General features: G+C 44.0%; 1 protein-coding gene and 1 long non-coding RNA gene across 3 annotated transcripts in view; one reads left to right on the top strand and one right to left on the bottom strand.

Annotated features, from left to right (window-relative positions):
• Positions 1 to 26,139, top strand: part of LOC138853686 (uncharacterized) — a 307,328-nt gene that overhangs the window by 199,443 nt on the left and 81,746 nt on the right. The gene's annotated exons all lie outside the window — the stretch shown is intronic.
• The window catches only part of LOC128704168 (homeobox protein ceh-30-like), a 58,533-nt gene continuing 43,077 nt past the window's right edge, over positions 10,684 to 26,139 (bottom strand). Inside the window, exons 3-4 of the mRNA XM_070091794.1 lie at positions 17,811 to 17,953; positions 10,684 to 13,009 (exon numbers count right to left, since the gene is read on the bottom strand). Of these exons, the coding sequence (XP_069947895.1) occupies positions 12,666 to 13,009; positions 17,811 to 17,953 (487 nt within the window). The 3' untranslated portion in view covers positions 10,684 to 12,665. The remainder of the gene's footprint in view (positions 13,010 to 17,810; positions 17,954 to 26,139) is intronic.

Raw genomic sequence — 26,139 nt, 5'->3', positions numbered from 1 at the left:
TTTTTTTTTAAGTATATGGTCCGTAACCCTACCATTACATTTTGGTGATTTTATTTTTGAAGGGGAGGGGGGTCCAATGACCAGAGACCTTGACTGGGGTCATCATTTGACCCCAGCGTTTCGGCAGAAATTATCGTATTAGTTTCTATCACTGGAGAATAACATGACCCTCGCTATTAATTGTGGTGGCGAGAGCACCAGGCGAGTGTGTTCTTGTATGAGTGTGTTCTTGTATGAGTGTGTCCTTGTATGAGTGTGTTCTTGTATGAGTGTGTTCTTGTATGAGTGTGTCCTTGTATGAGTGTGTCCTTGTATGAGTGTTCTTGTATGAGTGTGTCCTTGTATGATGTGTTCTTGTACGAGTGTGTCTTTGTACGAGTGTGTTCTTGTATGATGTGTTGTTGTATAAGTGTGTCCTTGTATGAGTGTGTTCTTGTACGAGTGTGCCCTTGTACGAGTGTTTCCTTGTATGAGTGTGTCCTTGTACAAGTGTGTCCTTGTACAAGTGTGTCCTTGTACGAGTGTGTCCTTGTACGAGTGTGTCCTTGTACGAGGGTGTCCTTGTACGAGTGTGTCCTTGTACGAGTGTGTCCTTGTACGAGTGTGTCCTTGTACGAGTGTGTCCTTGTACGAGTGTGTCATTGTACGAGTGTGTCCTTGTACGAGTGTGTCCTTGTACGAGGGTGTCCTTGTACAAGTGTGTCCTTGTACGAGTGTGTCCTTGTACGAGTGTGTCCTTGTACGAGTGTGTCCTTGTACGAGTGTGTCCTTGTACGAGTGTGTCCTTGTACGAGTGTGTCCTTGTACGAGTGTGTCCTTGTACGAGTGTGTCCTTGTACGAGTGTGTCCTTGTACGAGTGTGTCCTTGTACGAGTGTGTCCTTGTACGAGTGTGTCCTTGTACGAGTGTTTCCTTGTATGTGTGTGTCCTTGTACAAGTGTGTCCTTGTATGAGTGTGTCCTTGGACGAGTGTGTCCTTGTACGAGTGTTTCCTTGTATGAGTGTGTCCTTGTATGAGTGTGTCCTTGTATGAGTGTGTCCTTGTACGAGTGTGTCCTTGTACGAGTGTGTCCTTGTACGAGTGTGTCCTTGTACGAGTGTGTCCTTGTACGAGTGTGTCCTTGTACGAGTGTGTCCTTGTACGAGTGTTTCCTTTTGTGAGTGTGTCCTTGTACAAGTGTGTCCTTGTATGAGTGAGTCCTTGTACGAGTGTTTCCTTATATGAGTGTGTCCTTGTATGAGTGTGTCCTTGTACGAGTGTGTCCTTGTACGAGTGTTTCCTTATATGAGTGTGTCCTTGTATGAGTGTGTCCTAGTACGAGTGTGTTCTTGTATGTGTGTGTAGTCCCCTATTTGTACTCACCTTTTTGTGGTTGCAGGGGTCGATTCATAGCTCCTGGCCCCGCCTCTTCACTAATTACTACTAGGTCCTCTCTCTCCCTGCTCAATGAGCTTTATCATACCTCGTCTTAAAACTATGTATGGTTCCTGCCTCCACTACCTCACTTTCTAGGCTAATCCACTTCCTGTCAACTCTATGACTGAAGAAACACTTCCTTATATGAGTGTTTATTTAACCATTTGTAATCCCCTTAGATAAACCAGCGTCATAAGGGTATCCCCTTCACTATCCAGGTATCCCTCACACATAACCTTACCCCGTTACTCTCCATAACTCCCTAACCTTCACCCATTTTCCATTCCCCTATCCTTCCTACCTCACACTCCTTTCTCAGCCTCTCCCTTTAGCCTCTCCTACTCTCCCTCAGCCTTCCTCCCTCAGCCTCTCCCTTTAGCCTCTCCTACTCTCCCTCAGCCTTCCTCCCTCAGCCTCTCCCTTTAGCATCTCCTACTCTCCCTCAGCCTTCCTCCCTCAGCCTCTCCCTTTAGCATCTCCTACTCTCCCTCAGCCTTCCTCCCTCAGCCTCTCCCTCCCACCAAACACTTACAATGCAAGTCAGTTGAGAGTCTATCACATCGTCGAGAGGATCAATTGGGTCTCTTTATTAGCAATCGGGAGCCATTATAAGCCAATTTGTGGCTGCTGAGTCGGGGGTGAGAGAGAGAGAGAGAGAGAGAGAGAGAGAGAGAGAGAGAGAGAGAGAGAGAGAATCTAATAAATTACAATGGATCGATCTATGTTTGGGGTCACTTGTGTAATGTATAAGATAGTGAGTGCTGATACACCTTCATTATTATTATTACTTTTATTATTATTATTATTATTATTATTATTATTATTATTATTATTATTTGTTATTATTAATGCAATTATTGTGTTCTACGTGTTTCTACATTCCTTCACTTCCTTATCACGACTGAAGCTCTCTTCATTCCTTCCCTAACCCCCCATTTCACCCCCATCACCCCATACTCTTGTCTTTCTCCCCCTCCCCATTTGTCCTCCTTCAACCCTTCCCTCCCCCCCTTTACCCCTCCCCCCTCCCCTCCCCCTCACCATCAGTAGCAAAGGCGTTAGGGTGCAGATTGTTATTGGGAGGAAGAGGGGCGTATATGTGCTATTAGGGCAAATAATGTTACCTCAGCTGAGTTGGCACGCCTCTCCCTCTCTCCTCTCCCTCTCTCTTCTCACTCTCTCTTCTCACTCTACACCTACGTCTCATCTCTCTCTATTCGCCCTCTTCACCTCACTATCCCTCTATTCTCTCCTCTTATCTGCTACATTTTGCTTTTAATTACGCCAAATATGTCTCTCTCTCTCTCTCTCTCTCTCTCTCTCTCTCTCTCTCTCTCTCTCTCTCTCTCTCTCTCTCTCTCTCTCGTTTTGTTTTGATCTTGCGTGTTCTCTTCGTCTCCTTAAAGATGTTTATCATGTCCCCTCTTAATATCTTGGTACTCTTACTAGGTCTCTCTCTCTCTCTCTCTCTCTCTCTCTCTCTCTCTCTCTCTCTCTCTCTCTCTCTCTCTCTCTCTCTCTCTCTCTCTCTCTCTCTCTTTGTTTTGATCTTGCGTGTTCTCTTCGTCTCCTTCTTAAAGATGTTTATCATGCCCCCTCTTAATATCTTGGTACTCTTACTAAGTCTCCTGTTTGGTGTTGGGATCTACCACACCACAGCTGTTGTTTACCTTGGCTTCTCCAGTCATGATTGTACTTACATTGAAGCTTATCGTCTCGCTATTGTGCCTCCCTTCCAGCTTCTCGACTCTCTATGGCTGACTAACAGTACTGCTCCTCCACCTTGTATATTTTCTCATTATATCGTCGTTACTTGTCACTCTGCTGAGAGGAATACTCTTGTTATCGTTCTTGCTAATTTCGTCGAGTTTGTGGTGACTTTTACGTCCAGTGATTGCTCTGCTACTCTCTCTTGTTTGATCATTAGTTTTGTTTGATCATTAATGTCGTTTTGTGAGCAATATTTTGAACTTAGTTTCTTACTGTATTCTGTTTTGAGTTGTTTTGGTTGAGAGGATTTACGTGAGGCACCTTCAGTGATGGGTAACATGGGGTTCCGGAGGGATTTAAGGGAACCATCTTCAGTGGGTTACATCTGGATATGGAGAGGTGAGAGAGAGAGAGAGAGAGAGTTGCCTCTCGTGGGAAACTGGCTGCGTGGTGGTAGAAAGTGTTCCGAGGCTGGTAAATGAAATTCACTTTTCTGGAGACGTGTTCATTCAAAAGGTGTGAATTTCGGGGATGGGGCAGAGTTGGAAATTTTGAGGAAGGGGCTGACTTGGGTCTTCCCTCTTGTTGTCCACCTTAGCGGAGGATTTTCTCCCCAAGCTGCTTCATTGAAACTCTCAGCTCCTCTGTTTTCTTTACGTTGTCTCTGCCTCTGTTCTGTGACTAGGTAAACAAGCTATGTCACTGTGTACCTGGAGGGTGCTCCGGGGGGTCAGCGCCCCGGCGGCCGGATCCATGACCATGACCAATACATTCTGATCGTTTTTTCCCTGTGATTCTGTGTCATGACACTGGAGATGCGAGAATACGTTGTGTTGCATGTTATAAATGTGCAACACTAGGAATCTTACGGCTGAAACGCATCGTCAGCACAGTGTTCCATCAGTTGAAGACGAGGTGATACTGGGGAGAGTAGAAGCCTACTGTGTAGGCGAAACGTTTCAGCGATAAAGATATCCAGTGTTGCTTAAGGTTTCCAGTGTTTGTGACTGCATTGCCTCACCTTAAAACTATTTATTTTGTGTTTTGTGAAAACTTAATTATAGACTATGAAACAACACATGAAACTCCGGGGTAAAAGATGCAACATTAATGTGAGAAATTTCTTATGCTGGTTTATTGAACTCTGCAACAGAAAACAGCTCCAGGAGCAAATTAAAAATGTTATTACTACCCAGGATGAATGTTTGATCACTGAGTACATAGTAACGTCAGGTGTAAAGATATTAGTAGTGGAAGTCCTGGTGATAAACCCGTCTGGATCATTCAGCGTAAACCGTTGGGAAGGCTCGATCCTCCGTCCTCTAATAGGGAGACAAAGTCTCCTGGTTCTACCTTAAGTTTCCTTCAATTCTGGAGATTGACCAAAATCTACATTTCCTCTTTCGTAGCTAGGAAAGTTTTTTCCCAATGTGGCATGAATAAGTCTTTAGTAATGTTCACAAAGTGTGACCTGACCTCAAATATCTGATTAACAGTGTTGTGTTGTGTGTTTGTGTTGTGTATGCTGTGTTGTCTCTGCTATGTTGTGTGTGTGTGTTGTGTTGTGTGTGTTGTGTGTGTGTGTTGTGTGTTTGTGTGTGTGTGTGTGTGTGTTTGTGTGTTTTGTGTGTGTGTGTTTTGTGTGTGCTGTTGTGTGTGTGCTGTTGTGTGTGCTGGTGTGTGCGTGTGTGTGTGTTTTGTGTGTGTGTGTTTTGTGTGTGTGTTTTGTGTGTGCGTGTTTTATGTGTGCTGTTGTGTGTGTGCTGTTGTGTGTGCCGGTGTGTGCATGTGTGTGTGTGTTGTGTGTTTGTGTTGTGTATGCTGTGTTGTCTGCTATGTTGTGTGTTGTGTTGTGTGTGTGTGTTTTGTGTGTGCTGTTGTGTGGTGTGTGTGTGTGTGTGTGTGTGTGTGTGTGTGTGTGCTACGTTGTGGGTGTGTGTGTGTGTTGTGTGTGTTGTGTTGTGTGTGTTGTGTGTGTTGTGTTGTGTGTGTTGTGTTGTGTGTGTTGTGTTGTGTGTGTGTGTGTGTGTTGTGTTTGTGATGTGTTGTATGTGTGTTGTGTGTGTGTGTGTGTGTGTGTGTGTGTGTGTGTTGTGTGTATGTGTTGTGTGTGTTGTGTTGTGTGTGTTGTGTTGTGTGTGTGTGTGTGTGATGTGTTGTTTGTGTGTTGTGTGTGTGTGTGTGTGTGTGTGCTACGTTGTGGGTGTGTGTGTGTGTTGTGTGTGTTGTGTTGTGTGTGTTGTGTGTGTTGTGTTGTGTGTGTTGTGTTGTGTGTGTGTGTGTGTGTGTGTTGTGTTTGTGATGTGTTGTATGTGTGTTGTGTGTGTGTGTGTGTGTGTGTGTGTGTGTGTGTTGTGTGTATGTGTTGTGTGTGTGCTGTGTTGTGTGTGCTGTGTTGTGTGTGCTGTGTTGTGTGTGTTTTGTGTGTGTGTGTGTATGTGTGTGTGCGTGTGTGTGTGTGTGTGTGTGTACATGTATGTGTGTGTGTATGTGTGTGTGTGTGTGTCTGTGCGCGCGCGCAATAAAATCGTAAGGTGCTTTAATTTTTCCCACTTTAACCACAGATATTAAAGCAGTACATACCAGGAATACCAAGTGAGTGTCGAGTGAGCTTCCTGCAGACGGTGTAGAGAAATAATAATGTTAGAGCGGGTGTCCTGACCGCAGAGACGAGGGGCAGATGGTAAGTGAGCAGCCTCAGGAGGCAACACAGAGCAAGATACGGGGAAATGAGAGAAAAATGAAGACAGGGACACCACTAGAGGAGAGGGAAGTGGAAGAAAGAGTGGAGAGTAAAGACAAAGGAAAAGGACAGAGAGTAAATATGTAAATATGCTAAATGCAAGCAGATATATTGTTCATTATATTTGAACTTAATAGCATATTTTGGGAATTGTCTTCCTGTGATATACTAGAAATTGATCGTCTCTCAACTAGCAGATCGCCATCGATGTTGTGGCCACCCCTGGCACCACACCCTAGCACAAGACCCAGGCACCACACCCTAGCACAAGACCCTGGCACCACACCCTAGCACAAGACCCTGGCACCACACCCTAGCACAAGACCCTGGCACCACACCCTAGCACAAGACCCTGGCACCACACCCTAGCACAAGACCCTGGCACCACACCCTAGCACAAGACCTTGGCACCACACCCTAGCACAAGACCCTGGCACCACACCCTAGCACAAGACCCTGGCACCACACCCTAGCACAAGACCCTGGCACCACACCCTAGCACAAGATCCTGGCACTAGACCCTGGCACAAGACCCTGGCACCACACCCTAGCACAAGACCCTGGCACCACACCCTAGCACAAGACCCTGGCACCACACCCTAGCACAAGACCCTGGCACCACACCCTAGCACAAGACCCTGGCACCACACCCTAGCACAAGACCCTGACACCACACCCTAGCACAAGACCCTGGCACCACACCCTAGCACAAGACCCTGGCACCACACCCTAGCACAAGACCCTGGCACCACACTCTAGCACAAGACCCTGACACCACACCCTAGCACAAGACCCTGGCACCATACCCTAGCACAAGACCCTGGCACTAGACCCTGGCACAAGACCCTGGCACAAAACCATAGAAATACACACGTTGCAGTATAACGAGATCATTTACCGACAAACTCTTATCCACGTTAAGGGCTTTTTCAAGTCACTTGTAAACACACAATGGGTGCACAAAATGTATTTAATAAATTTCATTTCGGTGTGTGTGTGTGTGTGTGTGTGTGTGTGTGTGTGTGTGTGTGTGTGTGTGTGTGTGTGTGTGTGTGTGTGTGTGTGTCCATCATGTTAGTACTTTACACCATTTCTCTCCGCAAGTCCCTCTGACTAGACCGAGGCAAAATGTCCCTGGCACTACCCAAGCCCACTCAGCGTCATTGGAAATAAATCACTTTGACCTTTTTTAGGGGGTTATTCAAGATAATTTACTCTAGGTGTAATAGCTGTACTTATACCTGTGTCTAAATATACTTACACCATTAACTAGAGTTTGTCAGACACCAGCCTCCGACCCTACTGAGGACGTCAGCACCTTAGCATACTTACTGTCTTACCTCGTATATGTATAGAATCTAAGAGCCAATTTAGCGGTAAATGGGTAGAAAGCTAGTGCCGTTGTGAGTAAACAAGGACAAACACTGTTGTATCACGCAGTGCAAACATTCCAGAGAGGGAGAACGCTTACTTCGCGTAATAGACGCCATTTTCTTGACGTCAGGTATTATGTTGTCATTAAGGCATCCCAGAGGTCGTGCCAGCGAGCTAACAACACTGGCCTGACGTAATTAGTAGTAATTTAACTTGCGTCTGCAACTGCCTCTTAAAACGACCGTTTGGAACGATGCCTGGAATGAGTCTGGAGCCAGACTATAGATGGATAAGACGTAAGTGATGCTTATCTTCTTAATTTGTCGGTATTGTACACCATCGTAATATGAAACGAGCCTGGAACCTGGAGCAAGCCTTGAACGAGCCCTGAACGAACCTGGAGCGAGCCTTGAATGAGGTTGGAACTTGTCTGGAACTAGCCTGGAACGATGCTGGAATGAGGTTTATTCAGCAATGATGGTACAGGCCAGAGCGGGAGAACACCACTTGAGGAACTGGGTAGAAATTGCTGCAGTTGCAGAGACGCATATTGCCCGCTCTCTCTCTCTCTCTCTCTCTCTCTCTCTCTCTCTCTCTCTCTCTCTCTCTCTCTCTCTCTCTCTCTCTCTCACTTTCTCTCACTTTCTCTCCTCGCCCAGCCTTCCTATCCTCCCCAAACTGCTTGGTAATTAATGATAGTTGGCAATTACCGCCCCGGGGTAATGAGCCGAGAAGGCCGTCATTAGGGCCCACTACCTCCATCCACTGGGGGGCCCCTCAAGCCCTCTCCACTACCATCTCAGTGTCCGGTTTGCTGCCTACACCTCCGGCTACGTCTCAAGAATAACCCACAGTATCTGAGTGAGAAGGGATGGATTTCAGAAGGACCTGTGATGCCTAGCACAGACCAGTAGGCCTACAGCACTGCTCCTACATGATTTTTAATGCACAATTAACTTGCCATTGCAAAACGGTCTAGGACAGACAAAAGCTCCCTCTATCGCTTCCAAAGTGAGGATTATTTACGAATTGTTCCAGTCACCAAGGTATCGACTCATTTTTTGTGTGTTTCTCAATGAGAAAAATACTTTCTAAGATTTTTTTTTCATTTTCGTTCATTTCCCGGCCCATCTTCAAAACAGTTCGCGTCGAAGCTGTAAGATTCCTCATATTTGTTTCTCTTCTCATTACTAGGATTCTTGTGTGTGTGTGTGTGTGTGTGTGTGTGTGTGTGTGTGTGTGCTCCTGTAGCAACGAACCTGTGTAAACAGGTGAGCACAAACAGGAGAACACAAACAGGAGAAAAACAGAAGCACAAACAGAACACAAACAGGTGAGCACAAACAGAACAAAAACAGGTGAGCACAAACAGAACACAAACAGGTTAGCACAAACAGAACAAAAACAGGTGAGCACAAACAAAACACAAACAGGTGAGCACAAACAGGTGAGCACAAATAGGTGAGCACAAACAGGTGAGCACAAACAGGAGAACACAAACAGGAAAACACAAACAGGAGAGCACAAACAGGAGAACACAAACAGGAGAACACAAACAGGAGAGCACAAACAGGAAAACACAAACAGGAGAACACAAACAGGAAAACACAAACAGAACACAAACAGGTGAGCACAAACAGAACACAAACAAGTGAACACAAACAGGAGAACACAAACAGGAGAACACAAACAGGAGAGCACAAACAGGAGAGCACAAACAGGAACCTGAACAAGCAAGACACAGCCACAACTTCCAAAATAACCAGAAAATGCAACAAGATTTTCCTCTCTAATTCCGCCAGCAGTTTTTTTTTTTTTACCCCCCCCCCACCCCCGGTGTTCGCATTAGCGGCGCGGCACCCACTTAGCTGTTAAAAGGGGCCAGTTACCAAGGAAACTCTCCCCGAATTATGGTTTTCCCCCTCACTCTAGGACAAAAAAAAAAACAGAAGCCTCCCCCACCCCTCCCCCCTCCCCCCACCCCTCCCCCCTCCCCGTTCACTAAACCAAAATCTTTAAAGACTGAAAGCAGAAATGGTTTAATATATTTCTGTTTTTTCTTTCCAGTTGTAGGATATATTGGGGGGGGGGAGAGGTTTCTCCTGGTGAAAACTGGAAATTTCTGGCGGTTTTTTGAACTGTGGTATCGGCGCGCCTCTGGGCAAAAAGGCGATGGACTGAGTGACGATGAAAGTGTTTCTTCTCTTTTTTTAGGGTCGCTGGGCTTAATTTACAAAGGGGCAAAATAATTATTTTCCAAACAGCAGGATTCAAACCTACGCGCGCGCGCGCACACACACACTGACGACACTGGAGGACAGAAGGGTCAGGGGAGATATGATAACGACATGCGAGATACTGCGGGGAATAGACAAGGTGGACAGAGATAGGATGTTCCAGAGAGGGGACACAGGGACAAGGGGTCACAACTGGAAGCTGAAGACTCAGACGAGTCACAGGGACGTTAGGAAGTATTTCTTCAGTCATAGATTTGTCAGCAAGTGGAATAGCCTAGCAAGTGAAGTAGTGGAGGCAGGAACCATACATAGTTTTAAGAAGAGGTATGACAAAGCTCAGGAAGCAGAGAGAGAGAGAGGACCCAGTAGCGATCAGTGAAGAGGCGGGGCCAGGAGCTGAGTCTCGACCCCTGCAACCACAATCAGGTGAGTACAATTAGGTGAGTACACACACACACACACACAAACTGCCTCAAAGCTCGAGGTACTTAATGCCACTCGGACAGATCCCAGAGTCTGGGATCTGGTCGTGTGGAAAAGGTACTACGTACTTTGATGTAGAGTGTGTAGGTTCGAATCCTGCTGTGGACTGACAAATATATATATATATATATATATATATATATATATATATATATATATATATATATATATATATATATATATATATATTGTGTGTGTATGTATATAAGGATAATAAAAGGCGGTTTATACATTATTGCATATACTGGACCATTAAGTTGTGATGCTATTTACATATCCTTTTAATCCTACCCTTTTATTTCTCTCCCTTTTCCCCTTAACCTCTCCCCCTTTACTCTTCCCTCACCACCCATGTCTTAACGGGTATGTGTCTGAAAGAGAGGAGACGGGGGGGGGGAATTATGAGGAACAGGTGGTGTCAGGTCTATCCCAGTCAACCACGTACACACACACACACACACACACACACACACACACACACACACACACACACACACACACACACACACACATCGGGTGAGAGATTTCCTGTCTGAAAGACAAATACGAAGTGAATTTAGGTAAATTATCTCAAGAAGTGAACATCGCTTCCGGGGTGCCCCAAGGATGGCCTCTGGTCCCAGTATTATTTCTAATAATATATATATATATATATATATATATATATATATATATATATATATTTGTAAGAAGTAAGAACCTATATTATGTCTGCTGAGTCGAAGATCTTGAGCCAAAAATGTGTTTGTAAGTCCATGGAAATCTTTGAAAAGCTGAGAAATTTGCTTGAGTGACGAATCATGGAAATTAATCTTTACAAATTCAATGGATTTAAAGAGACAGTGAAGTCAGGTCGTGTAAAAATATATATTGTGTGAGAAAAAATATCCAGAATACGTGAGGCAGAGAGACCTGTGGGTCATCGAGGAACTAAGATTTCCATCGCAAGAACCTGATCATGAAATCGCCAGAAACTCGACTGTTACACTGGCGAACTACTAAATGGCCTTCAGATATGTGGACGAGGAATGCCGGTGCGGTGATTACTTAAAAAAAAAAAACACGGAAATATAAAGCTTCTAAATAACTGCTAAATGACCACAAAAGATGACTGGAGGAGTCATGAAGATGACTGGAGGAGTCATGAAGATGACTGGAGGAGTCATGAAGATGACTGGAGGAGTCATGAAGATGACTGGAGGAGTCATGAAGATGACTGGAGGAGTCATGAAGATGACTGGAGGAGTCATGAAGATGACTGGAGGAGTCATGAAGATCAGAAAAGGCTGCGACACGATAGATAAACATAAATACAACAAGAAACCACGATTGTAAACGAAGAAACATGTAATATATATACATTGAGATACATATTTCTCTCAGCATATACATTCACACTTAAGAATTTACCTTAATCCCTCTTTTAACATTTTGACGATGAAAAAAAATAAGTGCAGCCTTAATGAATCTAGTGTAGTGGACAGAGTTTAAACTCCTTTAGCAACAAACACAAGGAGGTGCAGAGGAGCCTGGGAAACTTTCCACACAGTGTAGTAGACGAAGATGTAAAAAGTAACAGCCGTTGATGTATGATGCTGAAGACGAGACAACACAAGTATAGTCGTACTATTGTAGTTGCAAGGATGTTAATACACAGGCTCTCATCCTGTGTTTTCATTCTCTCTCTCTCTCTCACTCTCTCACTCTCTAACATATAAGTCTCCGTGAACTATTGACCCACCGTCACATTATTGTCTCGGCTAACACAATACTCTGAACAAGCGGTTAACAACACAAAAACTGCACACGACACATTTGTTCTCTATCCCAAACTAACATCTATGGAACATGTTCCTGGGGAAAAATATCATTGCAATCCTTCACTGTGTTGCGCTGGTTCCACCTCGAGTCTCGCCTTACGAGCTGGTTGAGGCGTTTCTTGAAACTGGTGAAGGGTCGTAATGCGAGGAATTTTCCGCTTTATGAAAACGTCGCCTTTCATTTACCTTCAGTGCAACTAAAGAAAAAATAACTGGCTAACAAACCAAGCTTTGGCTTGGTGTGGATGTGGACTTCAGGACCCAGCCAACGAAAATCAGCTTCACTGCTTGATTTTCTTGGCATTGCGGTGGGTTGACGAGCCTCTGGGGTTAGTTGCCCGAAGTCATCCTGTCTTTCAGATTCACTTGTTTCAACACTTCAAGAAAGTGCTTTCCAGCAACAATCTACAAGACAAACGAGTCTTTAACGACAGTTTTCTAGGAAAGTCCTTTGTCGACATTGTAATTGGCCTTGACTGCCTTTGTCGGGGATATAACTGGCTTTGACTGATCATTGTCGGGGATGTAATTTGCCTTAATTATCACTGTAGGTCATGTAATTGGCTTCCAATGATTTAGAGTTCACAGGTAAAGTGTGGCGCGACGAGTCATAGTGGGCAAAACGTAGACAGATTTGTGAACACACAAGTACACAAAATAAATCTTTATTTCAACATCATTTCCCCGTCTAAGTAGAGCTTGGAAAAGCTCTATTTAGAGAGAAACGTTGTCCAAATGAAGGCTTACTCTACATAGTTTCTTTGTCTGGTCACGGAAGGAAACATCGCGAGCACTGGTAGACACCAGGCTGACGACACAGTAGCAGTCTGAAAATTTCCTCTTCAAAATCGCCCGTTAGTGTGTGCCTGCGCTTGATTGGTTCATGGTTGCTGTCGCTGTTGGTGAGTGGGCGGCGAGGGCGGAGTGGGCGGGCTGGCCGGGCTGGGGACGGAAGACAGGGCTGGCGAGGCGCTGGTGGTGGGCGGGGATGGCAGTGGTTGTGGCCCTGTGGAGGTGGTGGAGGAGAGGCTGGAGGCAAGAGTGGAGTAGTAGTGGGAAGTGAGGGATAAAGGAGAGGCTTGGGATAGGGCAGAGAGTGGAGAGGCTTGAGATAGGGCGGAGAGAGGAGAGGCTTGGGATAGACTATGGGACAGGAACGGGTTGGGCTGGATAGTTGCGCGTTGAGTGAGAGCTGCAGCAACGTGTCGGTAATAAGCGTCAACACCTGTAATAAAAAACACAGGTGTTAGTAACTAGTCCTCCTGAACGCAGAAAATAAATGCAATACAGAAAACACGTAAGAAAATATATGCAAGTAAATAAACAACGTACAATTTTATGATATCTGCCACCTTGAATGTTCATAAGGCAGAAATGGCCAGGATTCCTGCCCGAGTGCACATAGTTTAACACAGTTTTGTTACACTCACACTGCAGGCAGGTAGTAATTGCCAGGACGACTACTGTCTACACTTTCTACTTTTCTGCCAGGAGACAGTACTCACCAGACCACCTTACGGTGTACATCTACTGGCCTTAGAGAGTATTCACAAGACTACCTCAAGGAGTACAATTGTAGGTGATGTCTACGGACTCACCACCGACTCTAGTCAACTGTGGGCCAAGTCATGCTGACGCTGTTGTAGTGTGGCACTGAATGAAGATAGGGTCGGAGTATGACACTGAAAAAGAATGGGACCGTAGTGTGACACTGAAGGAAGTATGACAGAGTGTAACACTGAAGTAAGATAATAGGGCATAGTGGAACACTGAGAGACGAGGGTGTCGTGTGACACTGAAGGAAGATAGGATCGTAGTGTGACACTGACAATAGTGTCATTGAGAGAAGGAGCATCACAACATGGACAAGGGTGTCGTGTGACACAGAGAAAGAGTGTCATAACAGATAAGGGTGTGAGACAGGAGTGTAGTATAACTCCATGTAATTAGTGACTGAGTGTGACACAGTAGTGTCAAGAGTTGTACCCCTGTGTGTGGTAGGGTCATAAATTAATTATAATTTATTATTTTAGGATTTATATGTATATATCTGTACAAAGTAATTATAATTTATTATTGTAACATGTGTATATATGTGTACCAGAGACAATAGGTTTTTATCAGGAGTTAATATATTAAAAATTATTTATTATATAATACCTCTAGACCAAAGATTGTTTTTAGCATAAGACAATTTATAATTTTTACTAAGTGTATTCAGTATCCCGAACTGTCATAGTACAGCACTAGAGTAAAGGCCAAAAGAAGTGTTTTTTGTGGGTTGTAATATATGGGGGCCTGTCCAGGATACTGAATACACTTAAGACAACTTATAATTCTTATTATGATCAAAACAATCTTTGGTCTAGAGGTATTATATAATAAATAATCTTTAATATATTAACATCCTATAAAAACCTATTATCTCTGGTACATATATATATATATATATATATATATATATATATATATATATATATATATATATATATACACATGTTACAATAATAAATTATAATTACTTTGTGCAGATATATACATATAAATCCTAAAATAATAAATTAATTTATGACCCTACCACACACAGGGGTACAACTCTTGACACTACTGTGTCACACTCAGTCACTGATTACATGGAGTTATACTACACTCCTGTCTCACGACACCCTTATCTGTTATGACACTCTTTCTCTGTGTCACACGACACCCTTGTCCATGTTGTGACACTCCTCTCCATGACACTATTGTCAGTGTCACACTATGATCCTATCTTCCTTCAGTGTCACATGACACCCTCGTCTCTCAGTGTTCCACTATGCCCTATTACTTACTTCAGTGTTACACTCTGTCATACTTCCTTCAGTGTCACACTATGGGTCCATTCTTTTTCAGTGTCACACTCCAACCCTATCTTCCTTCAGTGCAACACTACAACAGCATCAGCTCTGTGTCACACACACACGTGTCTACTGTGTCACACTTGACATCCTTGTCTCTGCGTCACACACTCAGCTATCACCCTCATAGCGTTTTTTTTTTCTCAGAGGCCAGCAATCTGTCACATGACACTATTCGTCAGTGTTACACTACAATCCTATCTTCAGTGTCACAAGATACCCTCGTCTCTCAGTGTTCCACTACGATCCTATTATCTTACTTCAGTGTTACACTCTGTCATACTTCCTTCAGTGTCACACTACGATCCCAGCCTTTTTCAGTGTCACACTCCAACCCTATCTTCCTTCAGTGCCACACTACAACAGCGTCAGCATGACTTGGCCCACAGTTGACTAGAGTCGGTGGTGAGTCCGTAGACATCACCTACAATTGTACTCCTTGAGGTAGTCTTGTGAATACTCTCTAAGGCCAGTAGATGTACACCGTAAGGTGGTCTGGTGAGTACTGTCTCCTGCCAGTAGATGTATACCGTAAGGTAGTCTGGTATATACTACTTCTAAGACCAGTTGATATACACCGTAAGGTGGTCTGGTGAATACTGCTTCTAAGGCCTGCTCAGCAGTTCCCACATTGGGTCTGATGATGTACCCAGTGGTACTGCCGGCCGGCAGAACCACTAGTTTGGCAGGGGGCCGTCACACCCACACCACAAAATGACCGACACACAAAGATTAATGTAATACGTATCCCGAACTGTTATCCCTGATAAGATCATCCCAGAAATAATCCTTGATCATCTCCCGGACAGGACCCCATATTACAACCCAGGATTTCAAATGGTCTGTTATCCTGGGTGTAAAGGGAGCAAAATAAACACAGCAGAAAACTTTTGACTTATATTATCCTTCACCAATTTAGAACAGAAGTATGTACACTATATGCACTATGTACAGCGATAGGTATTAGTGCACTCCACGGTAAGCAAGGCAGAATAGAAGCCACTAGAGAGCAGACCGTGCTTCAACTAGCTCTAAAATGGGAATTACAAAGGCAGACAGGAGAGTGGTACCCACATAACCTCTGTGATTGCCAAAACCATCTTATTGGCTGGAACCTGGGTACTGGTTGAACGACGGGGCCCCATCGTCAACCCTTAGTCACCGGGTTCACTGGTTAGGGGAGATAGCCTGTAAATGAGGGTGTGTACATGCGCGGAATAAAGGTTATGTACTCTTTGCGTGCCACATCCTCAGCCATTATCAGGTCGCAAATCTAGTTGAAGGAGCGTTCTAACATTTGTGAATGATTTTTTTTACATAAAACAGATCTTGATGTGAACGTGAAAGATGGTTTAGAGCACATTGGTGAGAGGGATGTTCTGAGGGTAAGAGAAAGTACTTGACCCAACTGTTTGGCGTTACTGCCATTGCAGTTAGGTCAGGTAAGGTTTGTCAGGAAAGAAGACAAGCGTTTCCTGACACGGTTCTAAGTCATATGATGAACCGCAGCTGGACCTTTTGGTCATCCGACTGAGGCCTTCCGATGGCTTACAGGTTATAATTATAATCACCAAAGCTTGTTATTGCAGATTAGGTAGGTAGGTAGTAGATTCGCCTGTATAATCGCCCGGCCCGGACCTTTTCCTTGGCTCCTTGTCGTGCGTTTCAGACCAATGTCTGCCATGGAAGGAGGTACAAGTACCTCCTCATCTTATGGGACCAGCTGTCCCCAGGCCTAGCCCCATTCCCCGCCCCCACGGGGCTCAGAAGGAGAAGCTAGGCACCTTGGGCTGCCACAAACCCCACCCACACTGGGCTCGAAGGGTGTAGCAGCTGCATAGCAGCAGACGATGTCAGGAGGTGCAAAGGCAGCAAGCACTACAGGATCCTTTTGCAGCCACACCCCGGCTTTGGGCATTAAGCCCGAGAGCTGGGGAAACTGTGTGTGTTGCTGCTGCTCCTACTACACTTGTCCATTGCACTCTGCTGGCATTGCAGACTTTCTCCCTTCTTAGATAGAAAGCTTCAACTCTTGCCCAGTGACTGGCCAAGTAGGGACCTCATAAAACAGCCAGTCACTTTGGTCCAGGATCCTCCAACCCGCCGAGAAGAACCAGTTAGCGATGTGCATGTTCCACTGGCTGCTTGCGGGGAAAGACCTCAGGCTCTAATTTGTTAAACAAGGCTTGCCTAAGCGCCCAGTCTCAGCCGTCGTCGCTACAGCTTAAATATGGTCAGCAGCACCTCGGGATGAGGTCAGAAATTAATCATTTTCACCCAGCAGATGCGTTAATTACTCTCTCTCTCTCTCTCTCTCTCTCTCTCTCTCTCTCTCTCTCTCTCTCTCTCTCTCTCTCTCTCTCTCTCTCTCTCTCTCTCTCTCTCTCTCTCTCTCTCTCTCTCTCTCTCTCTCTCTCTCTCTCTCTCCTAGTGACATTTCTGACAAAATCCATTCTTACTCTACAGCATCTTACATACCTCCCACAAGGGCTTTTTTTCAGTCTGTACGAGAATAAGTGATGGCATCATCTCCTATTCTCTTCTGCAATGCGAGTGCAATTCTGCATATCCCATTCATTTTGAGGTTATTTCCTTTCCAGTTAGAGGAAAATGTTTGAGTGCCCGCTGAAAGCTGAGTGAAAAAATAAAGAAAACGAGAATTTATGCATAGTGTTGTGATTAAATAAAAAATGTGAGCTCACACAGTGTGTACAGTACACGTACTGACAGTACATGTACACATGTACGTTGCCAAAGTGTGTACAAAGAAACAGACGGTTTTTTTTTATAGTGAGCCGTGGCAGCCTAAGCTGGAAAACCCAGGAAGAACGACTCTCTTCATTAGAATTACCCCTACAACACAAATAGATGAGTACGTACATACGTACGTAAGTACACACACACACACACACACACACACACACACACACACACACACACACACACACACACAAGTGGAATTTATGAAGACATAATCGCAGAGCGAAACAGGGATTGTAAAATTTATTTGTAAATGCATACACATGCAGAGGGTGAAGGGGAGGAAGTGAGGGCGTGAGGTGAGGGCGTGAGGTGAGGGCGTGAGGTGAGGGTGTGAGGTAAGGGCGTGAAGCGGGTCTGGAATTTTACCTGCAGGGAGAGTGGGTGTAATATGGGCGAGAGTGGGCGTGGGCGGCCAGTAGTGTTGTCCATAGAGTCTCTGAAGAGCAGCATAGTTGCCAGCCTCGGCCAGTAACTCCAGTCCCACAGCTGTCTGTCTTTTCCACTTAGTCCTGTTGAGAGGAACGAGACGTGCACACGTTAATCCTGGAAATGTACGTGCAGATTCATACGCACATAGGCCCAGGAGCTGAGACTTAACCTCATCCCCCCATTCCACAAGCACAAATCAGTAAGCTACAACCAGTGAAAATTTAAAATGTTTATTTACAATGACTAAAGACTGGGAACCACGAATACATCTCTGCTATTTCTACAAATAGATAACTACAGATTGGCATTTACAGGGGTCAGGAGCTGTCACTCAACCCCCTGCAAAAACATCTACTTGAGTACACTGTTGACTTGTGACCCTATGGTCAGAGTAGCAGGCGCCCAACCAAAAGGACCGGAGTTAAATTCCCGAGCACTCTACTACTACACACACACACACACACAAAGCAGAGGTATGATAAAGCTCACGGTTCAGTAGTAGCGACCAGTGAAGAGGCGGGGCCAGGAGCTTGGACTCGACCCCTGCAACCTCAACTAGGTGAGTACACACAGACACAGACACACACACACACACACACACACACACACACACACACACACACACACACACACACACACACACACACACACACACAGCCGACAACGACAACCCCTTTCATAAGAGAACAAGAGAGCGGCCTCGTGGGATGAGTGCCTCTAAGGCCCTCAACAGAGAGACATAAAATCGAGGTGCAGAACGAATGTGATAAACGATGGTGTGGAAATGTTCCCGGCTGGGAAGGGTAAGAGGAAGTCATGGCAGGGAGGAAAGGGTTTTAACGCCCGCAATGACCACCACACACGCCAGGGTGACGCCCTGGGGGTTAAGGGGGAGGGGAAGGGAGAGAGACCTTCTGGGAAAGAAGGCCGAGGAGAAGGGGTCTGGATGACCCTTTGGGTAGGGGTGACATCTCAGAGGCTGGGAACTATTCCAGGGTAAACTCAGGAAGACTTGAATAACTCCTGTCTGGCTGAGGGAGTGTCCGAAATTGGGTTTGACCCTAATGGTCAAAGAATGACCAGTGGATAGCTGGATGACACCTTGTTGATTGAAGAATGACCGTGGGCAGCTGCTGAAGAAGAGAAAGAGGAGGAGGAGGAGGACGAGGACGAGGACGACGACGAGGACGAGGACGACGAGGAGGAGGACGAGGACGACGACGAGGACGACGAGGAGGACGAGGACGACGACGAGGACGACGAGGACGACGACGAGGACGACGACGAGGACGACTAGGACGACGAGGACGAGGACGAGGACGACGAGGACGACGACGACGACGACGAGGACAACGACGAGGACGACGACGAGGACGACGACGACGACGACGACGAAAAGTGATTTGTAATACAGAATAACCCAAGAAAACCCACCGGTGTGGCTTATTTCCACAGGGGTTCTCTTCATTCTTTTCCCCAGGGTGCCGCCCACCACAGGGAGTTGGAAAAATAAACACATAAGCAGTATAATGTGATCCTTTATTGACAACGTTTCGCCCACACAGTGGGCAAACGTTGTCAATAAAGGATCACATAATATTACTTATGTTTATTTTTCCATTGTGTAGGTATTTTATACTATTTATTTCCACCATAGGGAGTGAACACCCCAGGGAGTGAACACCCCAGGGAGTGAACACCCCAGGGAGTGAACACCCCAGGGAGTGAACACCCCAGGGAGTGAACACCCCAGGGAGTTAACACCCCAGGGAGTGAACACCCCAGGGAGTGAACACCCCAGGGAGTGAACACCCCAGGGAGTGAACACCCCAGGCACCTACTTATAGTCTAGCCAATCAAACCTGAAAAATGAGTCGGTCAAGAATTGCTAAACAATTTTTACTGCGTTACATAGATGAATAATGTACATTTTATTCTGAAAGGAGACCAGCGCTGTGCAACTTCAGAAAGTGAACTTCAAGTAGAGGTACAGAGAGTACATAGTCTGCTACTCTGCAGAATACTTCTGCTTACTTCTGCGTTGAATATTCATGTTATAAATGGTTTAAAAAAAACGACAAGTTGAAGATTGAGACACATATGCAACATCTGTCAGACACTGCAACATCATGGGATCTTGATACGAAGAATTCTTCATCCTTGTCCAACCTTTGGACGAAGACCTACTTCGACTAGTGGATGGAACCACTATGACCCCGCGTCCTCCTGCTTCGCTTCACCTCACTACAGTATATAAGCCACGTCTACGGCCCTATGCTGTGCATTCTACAAGATTGATTGACTGAACACATCGACTCCAGGCTGAGGGACTGATTACCTCAAACTCCTCCTCTCCTTACACCTTCCTGATTTGTATTGGACTGATGAAGCCACTGTTTAGCGAAACTTTTCCTCAATAAAGATTCCCATATGTTGCATAAGTGTCTCAGTCTTTAATATTGATGTTGAAAGCAACACGTTTCTCAGTGCCAAAGAGACATGGCATTGTGTCCCTCCGTAAACCTGCATAAACGTAAGCAAGTTACTGGTCTCTGGAACAATAAATGATTCAATAAATGATTCAATAAATGTTACAATAAATGTTCCATTTTTTCCGAGATTAGTTGGATATTTTCTGACTGACTTGAGGAATATATCTACAGAACTGAAGATGGGATGAAAGCAAAGAAATATCAAGAGGTTAGTGTCCTCTCCGATGACGGTTGTGGTACAGGTAGAATCATAATCTTATGTTCTTATAAGATCATAAGTATGCAGGAAGACTGCAGCAGGATTACTGGCCTAAAATAGGCAGGTCCTTCTCTAAATCAACCATTCCCTCCCACCCACTTGCCCAGCCTATCCCCAGAGTTTCCCAAGAATGTGTTTCAATACCTCAGATATTTACCAAACCCAACCCTTCTCAGTCTTTTATTTTTTCGATCTCTTTTTAAAGCTACACAAGGTCTTAGCTCCTATTACCCTACTCGGAAGATTGTTCCACGTATCCACAACTCTAGTATTACCACAACACTAGTATTACCTCTGTTCTGCAAGAACAGTGTTGTATCTTCTGTACCTCTGCTTGCCTTTCTGTATGTGTTGTTGACTTAGGGAACTTTTCTTCTCTGATGGGTATTCTCCCTTACAGAGTCCACTGGAGACCTGGAATTCCTTTTGTTCTACGAAGATGTGTTTCGTCCTTCATAAATGTATCCGTATCCTTCAAAAATATATATGAGCCATTTGTACGCTCTAGCAACTTAGTTAACGTCTTGTAGAGTGGTTGGTGTAGTGATCCACCGTCATCTCTCCCTCGGGTAAACCATACCCCCGGCCGGGATTGAACCCGCGGTCATAGTCTCAAAACTCCAGCCCGTCGCGTTAGCCACTAGACCAGCTAGCCCTCGGGTAACTACGGCATGTCAGTGCCTCCACCCGTTGTCCAAATTGCCTCTGCAAGTGCTGTCTTTTTTTCTTTTTTGGTCTAAGAACTTCCAATGGTTACCCATTCATCACCTATTTTCTAACAAATGGTCAGCCACTTTAAGTGTTGCTTTTACGAGGGTAAATGGCTCTATCGACTTTATCATTTCAAGCATGATTTGTGGACTGGCAGGCTTTGTAAATCCAATGTTCCAGTTCGGAAGTGTTTGCCTGTTAGTAAATAACATCTCCGGCAATCAAATCTTAATAAACACGAAATCAGACTTTCAACACTCTGAGCCCAATCGTCACTGCGCACTTTGCTCGGGCAGTGAATGATTAACTGAAAGTCAGAGTTTTTTTACTGGAAAAACATCACATTCTCATTTTTCCTGATAATTTTGCAGACTGTTCTCAAAATATTGTTAACTGGAAGCGAGACGTTGAATACGACTCGTTATATTTAAGATTTTGCCGTCAAAGTGGCTAGTTCATTGTGAATCTTATATCCCTACTGTGGACGGCAGTGCAAGATGATCGTATGAATACATAAAAGGGTCTAGGAATTGGGTCCTGATGGGGTTAATAATAGCATATGGTTCTTTAAGTAACGTTCTGTGGGGAGGGGGGGAGAACTATCAAGTCACGACTGATGTTCTCTTTGTTGCCATACTCATACCTGCAATGCTATTGCACAGATTCTCCTGCAGACTCCTTTGTGTGTGTGTGTGTGTGTGTGTGTGTGTGTGTGTGTGTGTGTGTGTGTGTGTGGGTTTATTCCACTGCTTCACACTATGCCCGAAGTGACATACTTTGTCTACGGTTCGCCAGAAACTCTCTGTAGGTTACACACACATAGTGAACATTCGTCAAATCCGAACAATAACAACAGCACTAAATAAGTATCTCAGAGAGTGAACACAGCGAGGCGGATCACAAGGTTCTGCTGTTATTATTACTAATCTCCATATATTTTTATCTTTATTATTGCTCCAGTCTTGTTTAATTCTTTTTATTATTGCTCCAGGCTTTATTTTTTATTATTACTACACTGGTGCTCATCAGGTACCCTTGAAGAAGTACCTTGAAGTGCCTCACTGCATTTTCGAAACACGTACACTCTCTCTCTCTCTCTCTCTGTCTCTGTCTCTGTCTCTGTCTCTGTCTCTGTCTCTGTCTCTGTCTCTCTCTCTCTCTCTCTCTCTCTCTCTCTCTCTCTCTCTCTCTCTCTCTCTCTCTCTCTCTCTCTCTCTCTCTCTCTCTCTCTCTCTCTCTCTCTGTCTCTCTCTCTCTCTCTCTCTCTCTCTCTCCCCCTGACAGTCCCAGGCCGAGGGAACATGCCGACATTACACGTAATGCTTATTAAAAAGCATTGAAGCCTCTGTGGCAACAATAAATCATGGCTTCTATACGCGACTCCTCAATAGTGCAGTGACTGGGCAGATTTGTTTGTTTGTGTGTGTGTGTGTGTGTGTGTGTGTGTGTGTGTGTGTGTGTGTGTGTGTGTTCTACATGCCTTATCCACATTCCACTTACGAGAGAGACTATCTCCACAAGGTCGCTATTTACCGACCACCACTCGCAGTGCTAAATCTCGTTCACCTAACAAGTTCGTGCCACCGCCAGCTCAAGTTCCTTCGTACTTTATCAAAATCACTGGCTGATCAAACATATAAAATATCAACAATGCATAACTAGTGCAAAAGCAAAAATAGGCCCATAAGAATCAATTTAGCAATATCATTTTTTTTTCGAAAGAGGCGGATGCGGTATTTATAATTTTCGAAAAAGGTGGATGTGGATGAGAGTGTTATTCCGCCTTCGATTTTAAGGCCTGTATTCCTATGATTTGGCCAAGTACCTGTGGCCTTTACCATCCGATGTGATATATGTGGCTTGTGTGCGGTTTCCTCTACACTATGTACAGTGATACATGATGTGGATAATTCCAGTATTTTTGTCAGCACTGTAATTGACGTAGTCTTGATTGTTCCATTCACAGCTGTTTTTATGCTGGCTGGAAGAATTTACATAATTGTGTGTGTGTGTGTGTGTGTGTGTGTGTGTGTGTGTGTGTGTGTGTGTGTGTGTGTGTGTGTGTGTGTGTGTGTGTGTGTGCGTTATAAGCAAGAATTGATGTTAAGGATACCAAGATTATTAGACTAAGAACTGCTATTAGAAGCTACGGAAGGCAGTATGTCTCAGCCTGTCAAAAATGTGACTTAACTTCTCGCCATTAGATTAGCCATGTTATTGCGATCCTGTAATCTGAAGTGCTCTTGGTCCATGGAACTGGCGCTACCCTCACCTTCCTCGGATCAAATATCATTACCTCCCATTCCCCAGGCGCCGCATGACTCCCTGCATGCATAGAATTTGTCAATGAATATTAAAATACACAGTATATAAGTTTATATTATATATATATATGTCGTGCCGAATAGGCAGAACTTGCGATCTTGGCTTAAATAGCAACGTTCATCTTGCCATATAGAACAAGTGAAAATTTGTGTATGCAATAATTTCGCCAAAATCATTCTGAACCTAACGAAAAAAATATATTTCACTGTGTTTGTTTAGTATTAAATTATTGTAAACAAATCTAAAATATATTTAATTAGGTTAGGCTAAAATAAATTGTTCTTGTTATAATAAGGTTAGGTAAGTTTTCTAAGATTCTTTTGGTGCAAAATTAAAGTTTTTTACATTATCATTAATGAAAAAAATATATCTTTAGACGTATAAGAGAAAATTTTATAAAGGACTTAATTTTAAATGAGTTCTTGCTAATTGACCAGTTTTACATATTCGGCACGATATATATATATATATATATATATATATATATATATATATATATATATATATAATGAAAGGGGAGAGAGAGAAACAAGAGAGGTGAGAAATTAAGGAAGTATATAGGAGAGAAGTGAGAGGATCTGGTGAAAAGTTTCTGACAGCTTGTATACAAGAGTGGTGAGATATTCTTCCTTTACTCAGCACAGCACTGTTAGAGAACTTCCATCTCCTGTGTAGAGAACAATGGCACCCACCTCGTTAAATGTGGTGGGTAGGGGCAAGGGATATGGGGGGAAATAAGTGAGTAGGGGCAAGGGATATGGGGGGAAATAAGTGAGTAGGGAGTCTAGGTATATTTTTCCCCGATAAAACAGGGCGGTATATCTGCCTGGGTGGGAAGGGAACGTTAGCCTGCGGTTGCTGTTGTCTGCGGTCAGCCGCAGGCACCAGACGGAGCATTCGACAATTAGTGCGGTAAACGGTGGTGGTGCGGGAGGGGGAGGCTGCGACCCCACGTACCTATAATAAAGTCTGTGATTTCCCCTGCGGCTGCGGCAATCAATTATATAAACAATATTGGCGGTGATTACCATACTTGATTTGGAGATAAATCAGTTTACGAGAGTGTTAGGCCAGAGCCAATAGCCTTCATGCTAGACCAATTAGCGGGTGTTGATTCTGAACCCCCTCCCCTCCTCCCCTCCCCTCCCTCCATCTCACCTCTCGACACCACCCCTCTCACCTCTCCCTCTCAATACTGCCCACGCATCCCTCACCCCCCCCCATTATATCCTCTCACCCCTCCCATTATGTCCCTCCTTCCACATACTTTACCATTTTTCACTAAGTTTTACTTATGTCGTGCCGAATAGGCAAAACTTGCAATTTTGGGCTTAAATAGCAACGCTCTTCTTGCCGAATAAGGCAAGCGAAAATTTATGTATGCAATAATTTCGCAAGAATCATTTTGAACCTAACGAAAAAATATATTTCATTGTGTTTGCTTATTATTAAATTATTGTAAACTTATCTAAAATATATTTAGTTGGATTAGACTAAATTAAATTGCGCTTGTTATAATAAGGTTAGGTAAGTTTTCTAAGGTTCTTTTGGTACAAAATTATTTATTTTTACATTAACATAAATGAAAAAATATATCTTTAAACGTATAAGAGAAAATATTTAGAAAGGACTTAATTTTAAACGAGTTCATATATATATATATATATATATATATATATATATATATATATATATATGTGTGTGTGTGTGTGTATATTATTCAGGATGTAGAAAATATAAAAAATGTATATTTCTAGGGCAGTTTGACTTGTTTGATCAACCTGTCTGTTATTATTATTATTATTAGTAGTAGTAGTAGTATTCGGAGATAATTATGTTTAATCTTAGGAAAGGGTCAGTAGCCCAAATTCTTCGAATCAAGAGCCCTTCAACATTATCAAGGTCCCCCTCGTTTGAGAGATTTTCTGACACCCAACTATAAAGAAAAAAAAATACTATAATAAGATAGGCTTCCAAAAATACGTAAATCTGTATTGAAAACAGAGCAATGGGCCGCCACGGTAACTAACGTTGAAAACTGACGAGCCGAATTACAGAAACAACAAACAGAGAATTAAACAAAATCCGAGCGAGAGCTTTTGTTATGTTTTGATTTTGTTATATAGTTTTACAGACTCTGGGAATATTGAACAAACAATATATTGGATTGGGAGATAAAAAAAAGAGTCACAAAATTCATTTATATGGAAAGTTGTGAGTGACAGTAACTGCGCAGTTGGAAATGCAAATATGTGGTTCAGGAGGTCATGGAAGGTCATGGGAGTACATGGGAGGTCATGGGAAGTCATGGGAGTACATGGGAGGTCATGGGAGTATATGGGAGGTCATAGAAAGTCATGGGAGTACATGGGAGGTCATGGGAAGTCATGGGAGTACATGGGAGTACATGGGAGTACATGGGAGGTCATGGGTGATCATATAAGTACAGGGGAAAGACAGAGAATAACTATCTACTGCT

Source organism: Cherax quadricarinatus, chromosome 37 (genome assembly GCF_038502225.1).
Source record: "Cherax quadricarinatus isolate ZL_2023a chromosome 37, ASM3850222v1, whole genome shotgun sequence".
Lineage (NCBI taxonomy): Eukaryota > Metazoa > Arthropoda > Malacostraca > Decapoda > Parastacidae > Cherax > Cherax quadricarinatus.
Note: the sequence above shows the minus strand (reverse complement) of the source record. Positions and strands in the feature narration are given on the sequence as shown.